This window comes from Debaryomyces hansenii (assembly GCF_000006445.2).
Source record: "Debaryomyces hansenii CBS767 chromosome A complete sequence".
Taxonomy (NCBI): Eukaryota; Fungi; Ascomycota; class Pichiomycetes; order Serinales; family Debaryomycetaceae; genus Debaryomyces; species Debaryomyces hansenii.
This window is the reverse complement of record NC_006043.2, coordinates 524,064-544,750: the sequence shown is the minus strand read 5'-3', so window position 1 is coordinate 544,750 and position 20,687 is coordinate 524,064. Positions and strand designations below refer to the sequence as shown.

The window sequence follows — 20,687 nt, the reverse complement described above, 5'->3', positions numbered from 1 at the left end:
TATCATCATCGTTTCAGCTACATATATACCAACTAAGCAATCAAAAATGACTATTTCAAGCGACATTGATAATTCCTTCAAGAGATTGGATGAATTGCAGTTTTCGGTATTCGCAAAGATAAATGAAATAATAGATGATAGTGACCCTACAGCAAACCAAGGTGAAGAATCTATTGAACTAAAACGAATCAAATCTACAAAAGATGCCAACGGATTAATATTCAAATTTCGTGACATGTTGAAGGTCATAGAAATTAACATATCTGGAGTTAGTGATGATCAATTATCTATAAGATATCAAATGTATAAAGAAAAATTATCAAATTTAAGAATCAAGTTGAGGGAAAGTCAATTGCAATCATACAATTCAGAAAATGAATTGATTCATAATCAAAGAATTGCCAAATACTCCTCTGTAATAAGAGATAATTTTGACGAGTCTGACTTAAGAAAGGACTTGTTTTCGGGTCGTAGTACGAAGGATGATTCTAAAGTTAAGAACAAAACTATACAAGATCAAATATTGTCACATAATAAGTCGATCACGTCGGCTTTGCAATCAACTAGACAGTTAATGTCGACTTCTATTGTTCAAACAGAATTGAATATAGACTCGGTTGAGCAACAAACGAAAGATTTATCCAATTTGAATGATAAGTTTACCGATTTCGAATCTTTATTAAACAAGTCGAAAAATGTAGTCAGGTTTATCGAAAAACAAGATAGAAAGGACAAGAATAACATCTATTTAAGTATTGGGTTCCTTTTGCTGTGCAGTGCATGGGTCATTTGGCGCAGATTATTGAAGATGCCTATTAAGTTTTTCTTGTGGTCATTATTCAAGATATTCAGAATATTCAATAGGATGTTCGTTAATTCAAGTAGCAAGGGTGATGTTGACGTATACGCCACAGTAGGGGCTATTAGTAGCTCCTTAATTGCAAGTAGCATACTATCATCGAGTACAGGTACAATAAATTTAAATGAAGAATTTACGATGAGTATTGAACCCCATGGAGAACATAAAACCTGGGAAGATATAGTAAATGAAGCTACGAGTAGAATTGTTGATGAACTATGAGCATGCATATATATATATAGATATATATATTAGAAAATCATATTCCGATATTAGACTTGTGGTTGTTCGACCTTAACAGAATCTCCATTTTTAGCAGAACTATCTAAAGCAGCAGCAACAATGGCCAAATGGTGATAAGCCTTGGCGGCAGTGACATGGACGATGGACTTATCGTTCTTAGTAACTGCTTCAGCAAAATTCTTAAATTCTTCCACAAAAGTATCATTTTCGTCAACTTCTATAACAGTCTTTTTAGAAGCTTTTTGAGAAGAAGGACCAGTTTGGTATGTGATGGTTGGTTTAGATAAGTTTGGTGAAAAGTCGTAAACAGCAGAACCATTAGTACCGTAGATAGTGAAACTAGTAGACTTATCGGTGGCACCGAAAGAAGAACCGTAAGTGAAAGTACCAATAGCACCTGCCTTCGTTTTCATAGTGGAGAATAAGATATCGTCAGCACCACTTTCTTCTCTGATTTGTTTAGTTAATCCAGAAACACTTTCAACTTCTCCTAGCACTTCAGTCAATAATGCCAATTGATGAACACCACCGTCACTTAAGAAACCCCCAATGTGTTCAGGATTTTGTCTCCATGAAGTGGCTAAGTATTTATTGTTGTCGTTCCATGCGCCAGTAGATTTGTAAGTGAAGGATACGATATCACCAATCTTTGGAAGCACGTCCTTGTTTAAGATCTCAATGGCCTTCAAGTACGACCAGTTTTCCAAAATACTTATTGGAACATCAGTGCCGTTAGCTAAGTGAACAATTTCCTTGGCCTGAGCCATGTTAGCAGCAATTGGCTTTTCAAGACAGATTGGCTTATTGTATTTGACGGCCAATTTCACGGCATCCAAATTGTATTGAACTGGCAATAACGCATCCACGAAATCAACACTATCAGTCTTGATAATATCTTCCAACGATTCGTACACTTGCGATGGATCAATATTGGCCTTACTAGCGAATGTCTCGGCCTTAGCCTTGGTTCTGTTGTAACACGCGGCTGGTGTTAAGTTAGGAAGTTTGTCAATAGTTGGCAAGTGCTGATCTGTGGCAAAAATACCGGTACCAACAATAGCAAGCTTCAAGTTTTTATTTTCACTGGACATAATGATTCAATATGTTTTGTATAATTATTTATAATTACTGTAATTCAATTCTACTAATTATCCGATAATTACGCTCGTTTATGTACTCTTTGGTTCGGGGTTTTTCCTGTAAATTCTCCGTACCAATAACCTTTTGTTACTTAAGGGATCATTCTTTGACAAAATAATCGGTATAATCCCATGCGTGGGGGGCCAGCAAGTGTGGGGGGATTGCGGAACAACTACGGCGAAAGGGTAGCCCCGGCCAAATCTCTTCGATAATTTTTACGACATTTAGTACGACATTTAGTACGACATTTAGCGCGACATTGTCTGAGGAAATTTTGTGCCTTTTTGAAAACACTTCCATATAGATAGAATACTCTTTAATTAATCCAAATATACCCAATTATTATGGAGGTTAACCCGATACACTTAGGTCACATGAGTGATGAACCTGAATTGGGGACAAATCTGCGTGAAAGCAGCAATGAGTCGGTACATGAGCAAGAAGTAAGAGACAATAGCGAAGAAAACAAAGATGAGCATGAAGAGTTGGAACAGGAACAGAGTAGTGGTGAAGAAGAGGAATATGACCCTGAAGTCGAACGTGTGGAAGATAATCCAGAAACTGAGCACGAGAAGGTAGATGTATACGATAATCGTAATACCGAAAGCAGTGATAAGCAGCAGGAAGAGGATGATGACGACGATGACGAATACGATCCTGAAGGTGACCACGATGAATCCAACACGACGTCTGAGGCTGCAAATGTAGGTGTAAATGTCTCTAATGATGATGACGATGAATATGACCCGGAAAGTGCATATGAAGAGATATCGGTTGCGAATGCCAGTGAAGTCTCGCCGTCACAACAAAACGATCCTGTAATTGACAAATCTGACGAAGAAGACGAATATGATCCAGAAGTACCTTTAAACGATCCCGAATCCCACCAAAGAGAAGACCATGGATACGAACCTAAGCCAAAAGCCAGTAATATAATAAAAGGGAAACTCCCAGCTGGATTGCCTCCCAAGCCTGGATTGCCCCCTAAGCCGCCCGTAAATGCTGCGGAAAGAACGCCAGCGAATAAAGATCTGCAACAGCAATTGAAGGAAGCATACGATGCTATCATGCAAAGCGAGATTGTAAAGGATCCAAATTTTGTAAATTTGTCTCAACCCGAACAAATGAAATTGATAATGGAGCAATTATCTCAGAGGAATGTGAATTTGTCTGGAACAGCTATTGCCTCTAATCCAAGCGGTGTTAATTATGACCAAGTTTATTCCTATAATAAGCCGTTCAAAAATTTGAAAAACCCAATTCCTCTAGTACCAGTCAACGAATTTTGTCGTAGGCCAAACATTACGGCACCAATGACTCCTGAAGAAGAGAAAGCGTACGATGATTTCATCAAAAGGGAGGCATACTATATGAATTTGCAGAATTGGGATGAGTTTCCCGATAAACTGAGATTATTCATTGGTAACCTTCCAGCAAATACAATTTCAAAGCAAGATTTATTTCGAATTTTTAGTCAATATGGTGATATCATTCAAATTGCAATAAAGGCAGGTTATGGCTTTACCCAATTCAGGACTGCAGAGTCATGTTTAGATTGTATTAAAGGGGAGTCCAACGTACCCTTGCATAACAAAGTTATGAGATTAGATGCTTCTCGACCTCAAAAATCAAGACGTCCCGGAAAGCCAGAAATCAATAACCCCAACTTAGCTTCAAGAGGTCGGGATAGGTCTCCTGATGAATCAAGTGGTAAACGAGGTAGAGATGAACAGATGCCTGGTAATCGCTATGGATATGGGGAAAATAAGAAACAAAAAAGTATTGTCCCCGATTGTCAAGTTTATATAACTGGCAAGTCTTCTGTTTTCTTTATTAGGAAAGTTAAAAAGGCATTTTCTAGTAGTCAAGTCACGATAGATGTCGAAGATATCACACATGGAGATTTTAACGATGTCATAAGTGAGGCCGCCTACTCAGGAATTTTGGGTACTTGTGTTATTAAAGAAGCAAAAGTTGATGTTCAAACATTTGAAAATACAGCGGACGGTGGAATCAAGTTTGACGAATATGCTGATATAGACCCTGAAGTAGCAGCTGATATTTTAAGTAAAGCAAAGTTTAAGAAATATGGTAATACCGCAAGCCCACAACCGTATGGAAACCAAAACCAACCCCAAACCCATAACCAAAATCAAAATCAAAATCAAAACAAGAATTATGTTGCTGCAATGAACAATGATTTTTACGATAATGGATATGGTGGTAACCGTAGGGGTGGTGGAAGAAATGACCATCACGACAACCGTGGAAGATCAGGCCGAAATGAATATGGAAGAGGAAGAGGCGGAAGAAACAATAACAATTGGGAAAGCCATCATGGAAATAATAACAATATGTATAACCAAAGTGTTCCATATGGCCAACCACCAGCGCCTAATTATGGATCGCCACAACCTGCCTTCAATCAGCCGCCTGCGGCTCAGGTTGATCCAAACAGCCAGGCTAACCTTATCCAAACATTACAGGGTATGGATCCGGCTTCAATGCAAAGCATGATAGCATTATTGCAGCAACAGCAACATCAACATCAACAGCAACATCAACATCAACAGCAACATCAACAGCAACAGCAACAAAGTGCACCACAACCTGTCCAATCTATGGGTATGGGCCAGCCAATAGGTCAACCAATGAACCAATCACCTTATGGATATAACCAGCCACTCAATTATGGTCAAGCCCCACCTCCCCCACAAAGTCATACTCAAGCCCCAAGTGGTCAAGTCAATTCTTTGTTATCACAATTACAGTCCTCCCTGTCTTCTGGGTATAATCCGCAACAGCAATCACAACCAGCTAATTCTACACAATCCCTAATGGAAACGTTAGCTAGATTAAGCAGAAAATAACTTCCGTTGGTCGTTTTCCTCTGATTTATTAAGCGCATTTTCTCAAACGAAGCTTTGCATATTTAATTCGTAATTACAAATCTATAAGTATCAAAGGATTGGCATGTAGTAATACAATTAATTAAAACTATATAAATTTCTTTTAATCAACGGTATCCTCAGTATTTAGCTCTTCATGGATTTCTTCTAATTTTTCAGCTTCTAAATCCATACCTTCATTATATTGTTTTTGCAATTCCTTAAATTCATTTTCATCTTCTATGTACCCATTTATGCCAATAACTCCGCATTCGTTAAATATTTCTAATATATTCTCGGCTTCTTCAACTTTTAGTTTGGCAAACACATTATTAACCGCATCTAAGGATTCGGTCTTCACGGCATCTTGCATTTCTTTAGATAATTTCGTCGAGAAAATTTGGAATTCTGGTGATCCTTCTTGGGGAATATTAACCAGTAATTCAGTTTTATCATCAAGCGCCTTTAATTGAATCAATGCTTCTTCTTCGTTATCATTGTTTTCCGTGCCCTGTTCTTGCTTAATTATTTCACATCTTGATTTAATGTGGTTGAATGTATTGGTAACATCCTGAGAAAATCCCATTCTAGCTGGAGAAGATTTATCATTAATTTTAGAGCAGAATAATTTTACTGCCTTGATAATCAGATCTTTATTTGGCTTGACACCGGCCAACTGGGCGACATATTGCAATAATAATGATTGATGGATAACTTGACGAGCAGCATCAGTATCTCCTTGTAACTGATGATCAAATGCAGTCATAATCAAAGCATCCTTTTGTTGTTCATTACAAATATGAGTATGTCTTATTAAATAATTGGCGCTCTCGTCGATATTAGTACTTGAAATCTTGCCAAATTCAGCGGTAGATGGATTTAATGTTAACTCGTCTAACACATCTTTATCTGACTTGGGTTCTTTCGAAGCCGGTGACACATTAGAAGCATTATTTATAGTCTCAGTAGTTGTAACAGTTTTCTTTTGTGAAGCAGGCGCCGGTGGTGCCGGTTGATCGTCCTCCTTTTCTTTATTCAAGAAGGATTTGTCAAACCCAGTGTGAATGTCATCACTACTAATTAACATTGATTTCTGATACAAAAGATCATCCAATTTGATAGCTTGTCTAGACAATACATCATCGATCTTAGCTCTATGTTCTTTCAAGTACTGCGTCAATTTGGCCGCATCCTTTGCCGCATCTGGGTGATCCTCTTTAACCTGAATAAATAAATCTTCAATCATTTCATTATATGGTGGGGTATTATCGATCTCTTCAGCACTAAATGACAAATCCTTAAGACCCTTACGTAATGTATCACCTTTTTCTTTCTTCAAAAGATCATAGTCGAATTTTTCTGTCTTATCGAACTTATCATTCAATTTCTTCATAATCAACGAATCATCTAACAATTGCTCTTCATCTACATCACTTAAAAGGAAATCAACTCTTTCGTTAAGTTTAGCATACATGGTTAATTGAACTAATATGGATTTGATTTCAATATTTCTCTGTTGACGCTTCTCATGAATATCTCTTTGTTTCCATTTAATAAATGAATTTTTATCGACATTTGGATGTACTTCTATATCTGAATCATCAGACAATTCAATCTTGTCCCACTTTGAGTAATCAATTGGCATATTTACTGTTGTTTTCTCGTTTAGTGATCTTTGTAAATCGTATCTGTTACAATTAAATACACTTGATGATCATATTCTCGAATCTTCGGCCAATTCGCTATGTGCAGAATGTTTTAGGATATATAAATGTTAGTTTAGTAAGACTTCAGTCTTACGTATCGGAAGATGATGAAGTTGATATTACAATCATATAGATGTTTCAAGGCACTCATATAGAAGTTTTTCTGTCTTTGAACTTCAACTATCTGTCTCGTTTTCTCTAATGTATGAAGCATATGAGTAAATACTTATAAATTCATACCGATTAACATTTCAAAGTCCATAAGACAGAGAAGTCAACCGAGTATACAATACTATAATGGAAATGAAATTTAAGATCGTCACCTTATCATTGGTGATGTTTATAGACGTCAATAGTTGAATACAATTGGGTATCAAAAAAGTAGTACAAAATTTCGCAACCTATTTGTCGATTTAAATTGTATGGTTTATAGACCAATATTGTGATAATAGAGTAAATCGACGGTTTATATTGGTAAGTGTAGTACCCTAATGATCCTCAATGGGCGTTGTAGAAGTAATTAGTTGATGTCTTTTTCCACATTCAATATTTTTAACTTTCACATATAATTAAAAATTTTTAAAAAAACTAGCACTTCCAAAAATGTATTTGTTTACGGGGTAAGAGTATAGGACTACAAACTTTATTCAAGTATATCGAATTACAATGTAGTATATTCAGATGAAGAAAGGTAATAATTATATTTTCGGAAAGTAAAATGCAACCATCAGCAAGATGTATTCATTTTCTTATTTTGTGTGTTCTGTAACGAAGGGTAGTGAGACAGTATTTCCCTTATTATGTAAAATTAGCATTCCAAGGATCTTAAGGTTTACATCTTCTAACAATATCTTGGTCGTAAAATACCTTAATGAACTAAATGAACTAAAGTTCATCCAGTTCATTTAGGTTCCAGAGAAATGCAATTATGCAAAATAACACTGATTCTTAAGAACCGAAATTTGAAGGACAATCCTTATTAGCTCAGTTGGTAGAGCGTTCGGCTTTTAAGGATTAAAGATTTCTGTCAAAGAGTCGACCGAAATGTCCAGGGTTCGAGCCCCTGATGAGGAGTCCAATTTTTTTTTTTTTTTTGGTAGCTGCGAAAAGACATACCTATTAATGCTTGTGGATTTATCTATAAGAATTATTCATATATATATCATTAAACGTCATTAACTAATTGTAAACAAGCGTCGAGTGATTCATCGAGCTTACCTTGATTCATGAATACTACGTCTTTCAAAACTGCTTTATCAAGGTTTGGAAATACTTCCCTCAAACTTTTGTAGGTTTCCTTCATGGCAGCAGTATTTTCTTGTGATTGTGTCTGATCTTGTGACTGGGACTGTGAATGAGATTGCTGATGAGTTTGATGTTGTTGTTCTACACGTCCTTGAACTTCAGTGGTAGGGCGTGAATCATCTTGGCGTGGCGATTCATGCGGCGAGGGAGACAAGAAATTTGAAAGAGACTTGGTGAACATTTCTGCACTTGTCATTAAGACGTTAGAAGGTGATAAACCTGACTTGATGGGTGTAGAGTTCTGAAATTCTTCTAATTCAGAATCCTTTCTCTGGGGAATTGGCATTGCTATGGGTTTCCGAGAATTTCTCTGTTTCTCTCCTGCTTCCCAAGCTTCCATATGAGCACTGTATTCTTCCTCATCGATAGTAAGATCATCGAAACATAAATTTTGTATAAAGCCAATTGCACCTTGCAAGGAAGATAAATAATAACTTGTCTCGCCATGTGATAACCACTCCTCATTCCTAAAATGTTCGATGTAATGCATATTACTGATCAAGTTATCAGTTTTCGCTTTGATAATAACTAAAATTAATAATGGAATAAATGAATCAGCATTTGTCTCTCGTTTGCTCACTCTTAAGAAACTAAATATTATTTTACATGAATTTAAGATGCAGATAATCTTATCTCTAGGGGCTCTATAGTTATTTATCTTGTTTAATTCTGCAATAGCAAAATCAATGAAATTCAAATTATCTTTGTTTGTCTTCGATTTATGTTTTGTCAAATAGTCTAGATCAATATCAAGATGAGTTCCATTAATCCAATTGAATTTTTCGAGCTGCCTGAGGAAATTTTCATCATTTTGAAGATCTTCTTGAATTGATTCGGGTATGAAGCTTGGCGCCTGTGCCACCACTTCTGGTGGGAAACAATGTTCATATAACCTGTTCATTATCAATTTCTCTAACCCCTCTCTCGAGTTCTCTAAATCTATATCATCCATTGATGCAAATGGTTCATACAAAGAAAACTTATCATTCATAAATTCTTTGAAATCTCTAATAATCTTAATTTTTTGATCAGATGTAAATGTATGACCTTGTCTGCTAAATGAAACTAAAAATGAACGAATATAACGCACAATTGGGTCTGCGCTTTTTTTCTTTAAATGATTCAAAAACTGCTGGAAGTCAAATGGTTTATGCGACTGTTGATATTGCTCATCAGAACTAATCAACGGTTGGTTCTTCTTAGATTTACCCGACATATGTTGCGATTCAATTATATTCTTAGTTATACCTTCAGATTCAGAAACGTCTTCTAGTTCAGATTCCACTGGGGTGGACTCATGTTCGCGTATGCTATATTCTTCAGCAACGGAGTCATCCTCATTAGTGTTACCGGTTATATCGGTCAAGTCACGATCATTATGTGCTTCGTTATCTGTTTCATCTGATTGCAGCTCAGTATTAGCCTCAATATTAGTCTCAGTATTAGTCTCAGCATTAGTGCCAGTATTAGTGCCAGTATTAGTGCCAGTATTAGTGCCAGTATTAGTGTCAGCATTAGTGTCAGCATTAGTGTCAGCATTAGTGTCAGCATTGGTGCCAATATTAGTGCCAATATTAGTGCTAGTATTAGAGTCAGTATTAGTATTAGCATCAGTATCAGGATTAATATCTGTATGAGTTTCAGTGTTGGTATCAGAAGTGGTCTCGATATTAGCATCGTTGCCATCTACTTGTGCTGGTTTATTAGTTGGAGTCTTCTCAATCATTTCTGATGTGGACTTGGCATTCTGGATTTCTTTCGATTCAATTGGTTCTGATAATCCCTCCTTCTCGACCAGCTTAGCAACTGATGTCTCTGTCATTTCATCTTCTTGTTTATTTGTCTTCTCATTTGCCAATTTTTCATCATGACTGTTATCTTTGGTTTCCTCATCACAATTGATATCAATTTTTGCTTCCTTGTCTTCTTGATCAGCATCTTCATCATCACCCTTCTTATTACTAATATCGAATTTACCAAATAAATCAATCAAATCGGGTTTATTATTACCAGCTTGACTATCTTTGACTGAACTACTATGCGATCCTTCATCTCCTATATTTACAAATGTAGGTGTGACCGTGCTTCTTGAACCAAGCTGCGGAGACACATTTCCAGCAGATGGCGTTGATTTAGATAATATATTCTGCAAGAACGGAGACTTGGAATTCGTGCTATTTGTTCCGCCTGAACTGGCTCCCTCGTTCGATGCTGGGGGAGTCGATGTTGTATGAGCATTCGTTGTAGACGTAGTTGGCGTTGCCTTCGAGATATTAAACGCTAGGTGATTATTATAGGACATTGGAATTATCTATTCCTACTCATTTATGTTACTATAATAGGATAACCTGGTTATATTCAATTTATGATGCAATCCAGTTAGGTTTGTTGATAACAACAATATCGGTCGCACGTGAGCACATACTACTAAAATTATTACTTTCATATCGTAGAAAGTTATATTAAATATACAATATATATGCTATTATCGTTTCAAGTTTAACTTGAGTTTGAAACCGGGTTTTGAATTTGTTTTCTTCGGCTTATCCTCCGGAGATTTATCTGGTTTTTGATTTTCAGTTGAATCCAGCACATCCATATTAGCAACCTGTGGCTCATCTTGAGCCGAACTAGATGCACTCTTTTCATCATTAGGGTGAATGTAAATCTTAGTTTTCTTATTTGTTCTTTGCAGCGACGGAGCAGGACTAAATGGGCTTGCTGACCTCGAAAATGGCGAGACTGAACGTTCAACTGGTTTAGATACAGGCTCTGACAGTAACCTTTCAGGTTGTTTTAATTCTCGTTTTATCGGAATTTTCAACCTTGGCTTCTTCTCTTCTGATTCAGACGGGGACTCAATTGATTGCTCTTTTGATTTATCGCCCTTCAATTTGATTTTTGTGGATTCAGCACCACTGAATTTGCCATTGCTCAGGCCTGAAGATGTTGATTTAGTCTTACAAGACGGGTTCATGCTTTCACCTCCGAACTTACCATTAGGCTGGTCCGTAAGGACCGTCTTTTCTTCTGGAGAGGAGAACGGTGTTGGTGATACAAATATTCTCTTGTCTTTGGTCAAAATCTTGACATATCTAGGCTTCGACGACTTACCACTCAATATATCTTTTACTTTAGCAATCTTATCGCTTGTAAACTTCAATGTTATTGTAGACCCTTGTACACTCACTGAGTGACCGACTGTAGAAGATGCATTCTGGGTAGGAAAGTCAAACAACGACGAGCTAGGTAAAGTATGATTTTTAAATTTTATTGTGACCTTAGATTTGGCATATGGATCAATAGTAACGAGCTCAGGGTCGCGGGTCGCTTCCGTTTTCTTAGAAACCCGAGGAGTATCCTTCTTTGGCTCCACGGTTGTGGAGGTACTACCTAGTTTAAGTTTCAATTTTGTCTCCGGTGGATGTTCCACAACCGCAGGCACATCCGTTGGTTTTGGTTTAGCTTTTTCTTGGGACACTTTCGACTTAGATGGTTCTTGAATGGTCAATCTACGCGATGCCAACTGGATTTTAAATCTACCTTCTCTTTTGATAACAACCTTACCATCACCCATGTTCCTAAGAACGATCTTCTTCTTCAACTCACTCAAGGGAACACTAGGAACAGGAACTCTTGCAATAAATGTATCAATTTCTTTGTATAGAACTTGGCAAACATTGAAAATGTTTCTTCTCTCATAAATACTCAATAATGAAGTGTGCAATAATTCCCAAAATAAAATTTTCAACCCTTTGCCTATAGAGTAATCACGTCTAAGCAATTCTATAGCACCATTTAATGTGGCTCTTGCAAAAGTATCTCTTCTTGAGTTTAACTCGTTATTCGAACCATCTTCGATAATAACCATATTAGTTTGATTGTTTGCCATTCTAGAATTTTCATCAAATAGCTTTTCAAGAGTTTTAAATTCTGGATCATCTAGTGTTGAGGGGGTTCCATCTATAGCTGCAACACAGATAGCATTAATCAAGAGGTCGATCAACTTTCCTCTGAAGTATGGTGTAGTTGCACCAAGCAAACACACCTTCAAGTAATACTGCAAGACACTCGCATTTTTTAAACCCCCTAAAATAAGTAATCCACGGAATGCTTCAATTCTAATGTCAAATGGATACTTCTCTAAAGTGTAATACAACAAATCTTCAAATGATAACTGTAAGAGACCATGTGTAGCCAACCTGATTTTCAGTTTTATACATGTGATTGCTATAATCGATTGATGAGATGGTACCCATTCATCTAGTTTTTGAAGTCTATTTATTTCGGTTATCACATCTTGTAAGAACTTCTGCTTCTCAGAATTTATTGAGTCACTTGTATCCAACAAATTTAAAGGATCTTGAGAAGTGAGAGCGCTCTTTGCGTTTAATGCACTCGTAGTTAAAGATGTTATTAGGTCAGACATGTAGAAACAGTCCTGAAAATTATTATTAGAGTTTTCATTGAACTTAACAAGATTCAATAAAAGATTTTTAATTACAAAGGGCACTTCTCCATTTTCATCCCTAACTTCACTTAAAATTTGAGGAATTTGTTTCTGTAAGAAGAAACGATTGAAATTGTTGAAATCATTGCTTAATGGAATGGAGCTTCCAGGAAAGCAATAAAGCTCTTTGAAAATTTTTATAAGATAACCGATTCCAATAAAATTATTATCAGGCTTAGATATATCTGCTAAAGCCTGGGCAGCAGCTATTCTGAGTCCATAATAATACCTATCATCCATAACCGTACGAGTTAATGCAGTACAATATAAGGTGTTTGGTTTCTCCCTATCACCAAAGTACCTTACCGCTTCATATTGAGCTTCCACATCCCTATCATATTGTAATTGGGAACCAAACATATAATCGGGTTGTTTAACATTGATCTGGGCTATCCATTCATAATCCGCGTCTACTCTAATCCACTCAAATGCATCATTATAAAGCATGTCTTCTTCATGCTTTACCCATTCATTCAAGCCCCATTCATCCATTTCTTCTGGAGTTGTTAATATATCACCCAATTTACTGAATGTTGTATTAGGTTCATTAAGATCTTCTCTATTCTTCTTTAATCGTTTGAATTTTGTGTTATATTGAATGTCAAGTTTAACGTGTCCATCCTTCAAGTCAACAATATGCTCATAAGGTGTACCATCAGCTTCGTGAATTCTGATGGTCATTGGACCAGTAAATACTGGTTGAATCAGGAATGAAGGCTCGTCATCTAAGTGTGATATAGAGTCATTTATAAATGACTCAGGATTTGGGTGTAATTTTTTTGTATCCAGTTGTTGCACTTGCCTTATACTCATTTCTATCATGGAACGCTTTTTATTAAACTTTTGAGATATATTGAATATCGGTACACCAGATCCGAAAACCCACTGTTTAAAAAATGTATCCAACTTATTCCGGTTCACTTTTTCACAGACATATTGAAAATGTTGAGTTGATAATGCCCCATTTTGTAAATCTCCAGACATGGCCTGTAAGAAGAGCTTCGGTAGCACTCTAGAAAGCCCAAATGATTTGTCTGTTTTAGTCATTCTTTTATCAAGGATGTAAAGAACTATAGGTGCCTTTAACCTTAGAAAGTCTAGGTCGAGGTCAGAGATAGGGAATCTGAAAAATTGTAAAGCCAATGGCTTTTTTCCTATATCCTTTTCAACAATTTCATTCATCTTCTTCTTTATTTTAAATCTGTATTCATTTGTACCCATCAAAACCTTAATAAATTGGAGGGCCATATACTTGGCGATACCAATTGTACACCAATAGTCATTGAAGGATAGCGGAACAATATTAATACCTGACCATTGAGTTGCCATGCCTTCTAATATTGTATCTGTGGTTGAGATCATAGGTTCAATTAAATCAGATGGGTACAAGAGTGAATCACTCATAACTGATAATCCAGCAAAATTATTTGACTCTGAAGCATTATTCTGAACAAATACCATTGCGTAAGAGCTAAACGGAAATGAACCAAATTCTTTCAGAAAAAAATCTATGGCTTTGTTTGCTAAAATACACGTATTCCTCGCCATATCTTCCCGACCCACTAGGAAATATATAGTGACAGGTGAGTTATCAGTAACCTTTTCGATATCTTCAAATTCGACCTGGTCTTTTATCTCTTCATCGCCTTCTTGGGTGGGCGTGGATAAGATTATGCTTTGGAAAGACCCTAACGCCCAGCCAACATGGTGGGCACAAACAGGATTGAAAATTGACCACGATACAACCTTTTTTGAACTATCTATAGGATGTGGAGTTTCTTTTACATTGTTGAAGTCACCAGTGCAAACAACTAAATCGTAGTTCTCGGTATCGTCTTCATCATCATCGACATTGTCTCCGTCATGTTCGACGTCATCAGCATTGTTCTCAAAATCATCGTGACCTCCATTCCGTACATATTTTTGCGTCCGTTCTGTTTCATGTTCCTTTTCCAGCGGGTTCGTATTTTCAGAGCCTATTATCCTGGGATTTCCTATATCTTTAATCGTCCTTGGAATATTGATCTCAAGAGACCAGGTACACCTATCCCATAGGTTATCAACACACGGAACCCAAGATGAAGTGGAAATATTATAGTCTGAGTTTACAGTATACGCATGCCAATATTTTCTATCTGCTTTTTTATCAGTTATGAAGTTCAAACCATTCTTTGGGTTAATACTCTCAAACTCAATTTTTACAGTAAACGAATACTGGGATTCACTCATAGTATTCTTCGACTTAGGATAACGAGGAGTCACCACTTGACTTTCCGGCGTAGTAAATGCGTTGGCATCAGCCAATTCCAATTTCAAATTATCTGGAAGAAAAATCAATAATTCCTCTGTATTTCCATTGTGTAGTTCCCTAGGGAGTTCCCTAGGATCATTGTTGATCTCCCCGAAAACGTAATTAAGCTTCTGTCTTATCAAATGATGTTGGTGTATAGTCAAGTCATCAGAGTACATATCAAATAGATTCACCGATTTATTATCGAGCGATTCCTCAAAATATTTATCATCATTAATGTAAAGCACATCCTTGTATATGTAATTGGTATTTCTGGTATTATTAATATAAACATTTTTAATTTTCATTTCCCTGCAATCTAATTTAATAGACTTTAAACTTCCCATCGTAGGTATCACCGTAAGCTCTGTAAATCCTTCTAATTTATTTTGTGTTAAGTCCACATCGATATTAACTCTTTGATGTGCTATCCTTATTGATTGACTCAGGTGATTGACATGCCTAGAAGACTTAGACGCCCTAAATGTCTTCGGTGTAATCGCTTGTCCACTGAGCCTGGGCGTTCCTAAGGTATGAATCATATCTGTATGAGAAGTGGTTGGCATCTTCATACTTTAGTGGCCTCAGACTTTCAAATAATTCAAGATTTTATTACCAATAGACCTTCACTATTAGATTATTTAATGGTGCCTTGGTGCTGGTCTAGTTATTCAGTGCTTGTCTACTTGTTTATGAAAGCTCAAAATTTGGTGTACAATCCTGTATATAAAAATCCTATAAACTATGTACGTTATTCTTTGCAAGCCATTCTACGTCTATTACATCCTCCTGGGAGTAGATATTGTAGGTAGGCAAGGCGGCGAAATGTCCAGAATGACTGTACGTAACTATTACCGGAGTTCCCTCTTGTAAAATGGATAGTAATGGACCATTATTTGAGCCTTTGAATGCTAAATTAAGTTGCTTTCTGAATGCAACGTCATTGTGTCTGTAGGGCACTATAGACACTTTGATATCTGAGTTACGCAGCTTCAACCTGATCCAATAGCGTCTATCGAACATGAACCAGTCGGACCATTGGTCGTTAAGAGTGCAATCGAGGCAGACTTGTGAATATTCATTACGCATTAATGGCTGTCTGGTGAGCGATATTCGCATCTGCTTGTTGTGAGTGTCTAGTTTGATATTAAACAAAACATTTAGATAGGTCAATTTCATCGAGACTGGTGGACTAATTTCCTTATTATTATTGTAAAATCTTAGAATCTTTGGTATAGCATGCCTTTCTAATTTCGCGTAGGACCAATGGTAATGCTTTACAGACGAAATTAAATACATGTTCTGATAAAAGAATCGGCTTAGCACCATAGGGTTATATGTATCTAAAATATTGAATGGAAGGGATACCGTCAACAGAAGATTCTTTTTGTCGAGGCTGAAGAGGCCCCGTAGTTTCAAGTGGTTCTCTATATTTGCAATCTGATGTTGCATCTCGCAAACCAACGAAAGTATCTCGTTATGTGTTTTCACCAACGACTCTTTGCTTACAAGCAGCAACGCGTTACACTCTTCGATCGGAATGTCTTGATTGTCTAGTCTATGGGGTACAACTTCGGAAACAATATGCCGCAAAAGATTCCGTCTTGTGAGATGGATGTCGCTATTGGTGTGGTCTTCAAACCACCGAATACCATTCTTTGTGCATGTCTCAATAATCTCTGACTTATCAAATGATAATAGTGGTCGCACTACATGTATTGAATCACCATTTTCAGACGGACTCGTGGGACTTATTGGAAGATGGTCGACCGTGCGTAATCCTACCAAGCCAAATATCGACGAATTCTGCTGCAATCTCTGCAAAAACGTCTCTATTTGATCGTTCAAGTTATGAGCTACAATCAAACTCTTCACATCCAATTCTCGGCATACTTGCTCAAATATATCGTATCTCTTCTCCCGTGCAACCTCTTCGAAGTTCGTTATCTTTCCAATATCTCGGTCTTCATACTCCAAAGTCTTCACTATGTGCTTCACTCCCCATGGACGTACCAATACCCCAACCTTCTCCGCCTCTTTACCCGAACCTGCCCGGTACTTGTGGTCAATGGTGATGGCTGTAATTTGCAAGCTTGGTTTGTATATTCTCTTGAATTGTCCCAATAAATATGTGAGACACAATGAGTCAACCCCACCTGATAGAGCAACCACTATTCTTTCTGGAAACGTTCCATTCTTAAAACACTTCCGTAGCACTTCTCCAAACAATCTGTTGGATATCATTGACTCACCGCTTGCTGTAAGCTTATTATCTCTAGTAGTAGTTAATCTTATTATGCTTATAGCTTTTGTGTGCTTATATAATCAGGCCGAATTTTTTTTCAACGTAAAAAGTGCAAAGTTAGTCACCTAGTATATCATCTTCTACAAATATAAAGAACTATAGCTAAAGAAAGACCTTCTTAAATTGTTATTGAGCTGAAGTGATGAGTGAACAAGAAGCTAGTAATCAGTTTTTTAACTTTCCTAGAGAGGAAGAGAATGTTATTAAGCAATGGGAGGAATCAAATGCATTTCAAAGATCATTAGAGATTACTAAAGATCTTCCTCCATTTGCGTTCTTTGATGGACCACCATTTGCTACAGGTACGCCGCATTATGGACATATCTTAGCATCTACTGTTAAGGATATTATTCCACGTTATGCTACTATGAACGGACACCATGTTGAGAGAAGATTCGGATGGGATACGCATGGGTTACCAGTGGAACACGAAATCGACAAGAAATTGGGCATTACTGGTAAGGAAGACGTTATGAATATGGGTATTGACAAGTATAACAACGAGTGTCGTGCAATTGTTATGAGATATGCCGATGAATGGCGTAAGACTATCACCAGATTGGGTAGATGGATTGATATGGATAATGATTACAAGACTTTATACCCAGAATTTATGGAATCTGTCTGGTGGGCCTTCAAGGAGTTGTTCAAGAAGGATGCTGTGTATAAGGGTTTGAGGGTCATGCCGTACTCGACCGGATTAACCACTCCATTGTCCAATTTTGAGGCACAACAAAACTATAAGGAAGTCAACGATCCAGCAGTTACTATTGGTTTTCCATTGGTTGACGATGAAAACACTTGGTTAGTTGCATGGACTACTACGCCATGGACTTTGCCTTCGAATATTGCTTTAGCTGTTCATCCGGAATTTGAATATATCAAAATATTCGATGAAGAAAAGCAAAAGAACTTCATCTTATTAGAATCTTTATTGTCTACATTATATAAGAAACCTGCTGCTGCAAAGTATAAGGTTATTGAAAAAATCAAGGGTAAGGATTTAGCTGGTACCAAGTATACTCCATTGTTCCCATATTTCTATGAATCGTTCAAAGATCGTGGGTTCAAAGTTATCTGTGCTGACTATGTTACTGCTGAATCAGGTACCGGTATTGTTCATCAATCCCCAGCTTTTGGTGAAGAAGATTTCAACGCCGCTACAAAGGCAGGAATTATCGACGAAAAAAAGCAACCTCCAAACCCAGTTGATGACAACGGTAAATTCACTAATGAAGTAAGTGATTTCGCAGGTATATATGTTAAAGATGCTGATAAGTTAATCATCAAGAAATTGACACAAGACGGTAGACTTTTAGTTTCTACTCAATTGAAGCACTCGTACCCATTCTGCTGGAGATCTGATACACCATTATTATATAGAACTGTTCCAGCATGGTTCGTTCGTATCACTAATATTGTTCCTGATATGTTAAAGAATGTTGAGAGAACCAGATGGGTTCCATCGACAATTAAGGAAAAGAGATTTTCTAACTGGATTGCCAATGCTAGAGATTGGAATATTTCAAGAAACCGTTACTGGGGTACTCCAATTCCATTGTGGGTGAGTGATGACTTCGAAGAAATCGTCTGTGTTGGCTCGATTGATGAATTGAAGGAATTGTCTGGATGTGATGACATCACTGACATCCATCGTGAAAGCATTGATTCCATCACAATTCCTTCTAAACAAGGCAAGGGTCAATTAAAGAGAATCGAAGAAGTTTTCGATTGTTGGTTCGAATCTGGGTCTATGCCTTATTCCTCTAACCACTATCCATTTGAAAATAAGGATAAGTTCTTAAAGGCTTTCCCAGCAAACTTTATTTCAGAAGGGTTAGATCAGACAAGAGGTTGGTTCTACACATTAACAGTCTTAGGTACATACTTATTTAATACTGCACCATATCAAAACGTTATCGTATCTGGTATTGTCTTAGCCTCAGACGGTAAGAAAATGTCCAAGCGTTTAAAGAACTACCCTGATCCTTCTATCGTCTTAGAGAAATATGGTGCTGATGCATTAAGATTATACTTAATCAACTCTCCTGTATTAAGGGCGGAAACTTTGAAATTTAAAGAAGAAGGTGTCAGAGAAGTTGTTTCTAGTGTTTTGTTACCTTGGTACAACTCTTACAAGTTCTTTAAAGATGCTGCTGATCTTTTTAAGAAGGAAAACAATGTGAATTTTGTTTACGACTCTACATTAAAATCAACCAACGTTATGGATAGATGGTTGTTAGCTTCTATTCAATCATTGATTAAATTTATTCATGTCGAAATGTCTGAATACCGATTATACACTGTTGTTCCAAGATTATTATCTCTTATTGATGAATTGACCAACTGGTATATTCGTTTCAACCGTCGTCGTCTTAAGGGTTATTCGGACGAAGGTGTCGATGATACTAGAGTTGGTCTTAACACATTAACCGAAGCTTTATTAACGTTATCTAGAGCTATGGCACCGTTCACGCCTTACTTATCTGATGGTATCTACCAAAGATTAAAGCCATATTTCACTGATGAAGAATTAGAGAAGTATTGTGTCAATCCAAATATGAAGGATACAAGATCTATCCATTTCTTATCCTACCCTTCGGTAAAGGAAGAGTTATTTGATACTGAGATTGAAGTTGCTGTTTCAAGAATGCAAAAGGTTATTGATTTAGGTCGTAACATAAGAGAAAAGAAAACTATTTCCTTAAAGACACCTTTGAAGGAATTAGTTATATTGCATTCTGACCCAGGTTATCTTAGAGATGTTGAATCATTAAAGGGATACATTACTGACGAGTTAAATGTAAGAAACTTAGTTATTACTTCAGATGAAGCTAAATATGGTGTTGAATATACCGTTGTTGCTGACTGGCCTGTTTTAGGTAAAAAATTGAAGAAAGACGCCAAGAGAGTGAAAGCAGCGTTACCAAACGTTTCTTCTGCAGAGGTCCAAAAGTTTGCCGAATCCGGTAAGATTACCGTTGATGGAATTGATTTAGTAACTGAAGACTTACAAGTCCAACGTGGTTTGCCAACAGAAAAGGCTTCCCATGGTCAAGAATCTAGATCCCAACAAGATGTTTTGATTATTTTGGATGTTAACATGTATCCAGAATTGCAAAGTGAAGGTTTGGCCAGGGAATTAATTAACCGTGTTCAACGATTACGTAAAAAGGCAGGTTTGAACACTACTGATGATATCAAGGTTGAATACAATTTAATCAAAGATACTATTAATTTTGAAAATGTTATTAAAGACCATGAAGGTATATTAGTCAAATCAACTAAAAGACCATTGGAGCCATTTACTAGCGACGAATCTAAGGTTATCATCGACGAAGAACAAACCATTAATGATACTACTTTCAATTTGAGATTATTAAGAATCTAAATAGAAAATAGATTTTTTTCTTTTAGTCTTCTCTTCTGCTTATTATATTA

The 20,687-nt window shown here is 36.8% G+C and overlaps 8 protein-coding genes and 1 non-coding gene across 9 annotated transcripts; 4 read left to right on the top strand and 5 right to left on the bottom strand. All coding sequences in view use genetic code 12, as the record gives it.

Annotated features, from left to right (window-relative positions):
- Window positions 1-46: 46 nt before the first annotated feature.
- On the top strand, window positions 47-1,081 carry DEHA2A06556g (DEHA2A06556p; the record flags this gene model as incomplete). Its single annotated transcript, XM_002769949.1, has 1 exon — window positions 47-1,081. One exon carries the CDS (start codon window positions 47-49, stop codon window positions 1,079-1,081), a length of 1,035 nt encoding a protein of 344 aa, XP_002769995.1.
- A 50-nt stretch (window positions 1,082-1,131) lies between these two features.
- Window positions 1,132-2,193, bottom strand: DEHA2A06534g (DEHA2A06534p; the record flags this gene model as incomplete). The annotated part of the gene is made up of 1 exon (XM_456607.1): window positions 1,132-2,193. The coding sequence occupies one exon, from the start codon at window positions 2,191-2,193 to the stop codon at window positions 1,132-1,134; it is 1,062 nt and encodes a 353-aa protein (XP_456607.1).
- Window positions 2,194-2,616: 423 nt separating this feature from the next.
- DEHA2A06512g (DEHA2A06512p) lies at window positions 2,617-5,112 on the top strand (the record flags this gene model as incomplete). The annotated part of the gene is made up of 1 exon (XM_456606.2): window positions 2,617-5,112. The coding sequence occupies one exon, from the start codon at window positions 2,617-2,619 to the stop codon at window positions 5,110-5,112; it is 2,496 nt and encodes an 831-aa protein (XP_456606.2).
- A 142-nt stretch (window positions 5,113-5,254) lies between these two features.
- Window positions 5,255-6,775, bottom strand: DEHA2A06490g (DEHA2A06490p; the record flags this gene model as incomplete). The annotated part of the gene is made up of 1 exon (XM_456605.1): window positions 5,255-6,775. One exon carries the CDS (start codon window positions 6,773-6,775, stop codon window positions 5,255-5,257), a length of 1,521 nt encoding a protein of 506 aa, XP_456605.2.
- Window positions 6,776-7,809: 1,034 nt separating this feature from the next.
- Window positions 7,810-7,910, top strand: DEHA2A06468r. Its single transcript has 2 exons — window positions 7,810-7,847; window positions 7,874-7,910. It is a non-coding gene; the product is annotated as a tRNA-Lys (tRNA).
- A 91-nt stretch (window positions 7,911-8,001) lies between these two features.
- DEHA2A06446g (DEHA2A06446p) lies at window positions 8,002-10,443 on the bottom strand (the record flags this gene model as incomplete). The annotated part of the gene is made up of 1 exon (XM_002769948.1): window positions 8,002-10,443. One exon carries the CDS (start codon window positions 10,441-10,443, stop codon window positions 8,002-8,004), a length of 2,442 nt encoding a protein of 813 aa, XP_002769994.1.
- Window positions 10,444-10,626: 183 nt separating this feature from the next.
- Window positions 10,627-15,513, bottom strand: DEHA2A06424g (DEHA2A06424p; the record flags this gene model as incomplete). The annotated part of the gene is made up of 1 exon (XM_002769947.1): window positions 10,627-15,513. The coding sequence occupies one exon, from the start codon at window positions 15,511-15,513 to the stop codon at window positions 10,627-10,629; it is 4,887 nt and encodes a 1,628-aa protein (XP_002769993.1).
- Window positions 15,514-15,676: 163 nt separating this feature from the next.
- Window positions 15,677-17,185, bottom strand: DEHA2A06402g (DEHA2A06402p; the record flags this gene model as incomplete). Its single annotated transcript, XM_456602.1, has 1 exon — window positions 15,677-17,185. The coding sequence occupies one exon, from the start codon at window positions 17,183-17,185 to the stop codon at window positions 15,677-15,679; it is 1,509 nt and encodes a 502-aa protein (XP_456602.2).
- Window positions 17,186-17,388: 203 nt separating this feature from the next.
- DEHA2A06380g (DEHA2A06380p) lies at window positions 17,389-20,637 on the top strand (the record flags this gene model as incomplete). Its single annotated transcript, XM_456601.1, has 1 exon — window positions 17,389-20,637. One exon carries the CDS (start codon window positions 17,389-17,391, stop codon window positions 20,635-20,637), a length of 3,249 nt encoding a protein of 1,082 aa, XP_456601.1.
- Window positions 20,638-20,687: the final 50 nt, after the last annotated feature.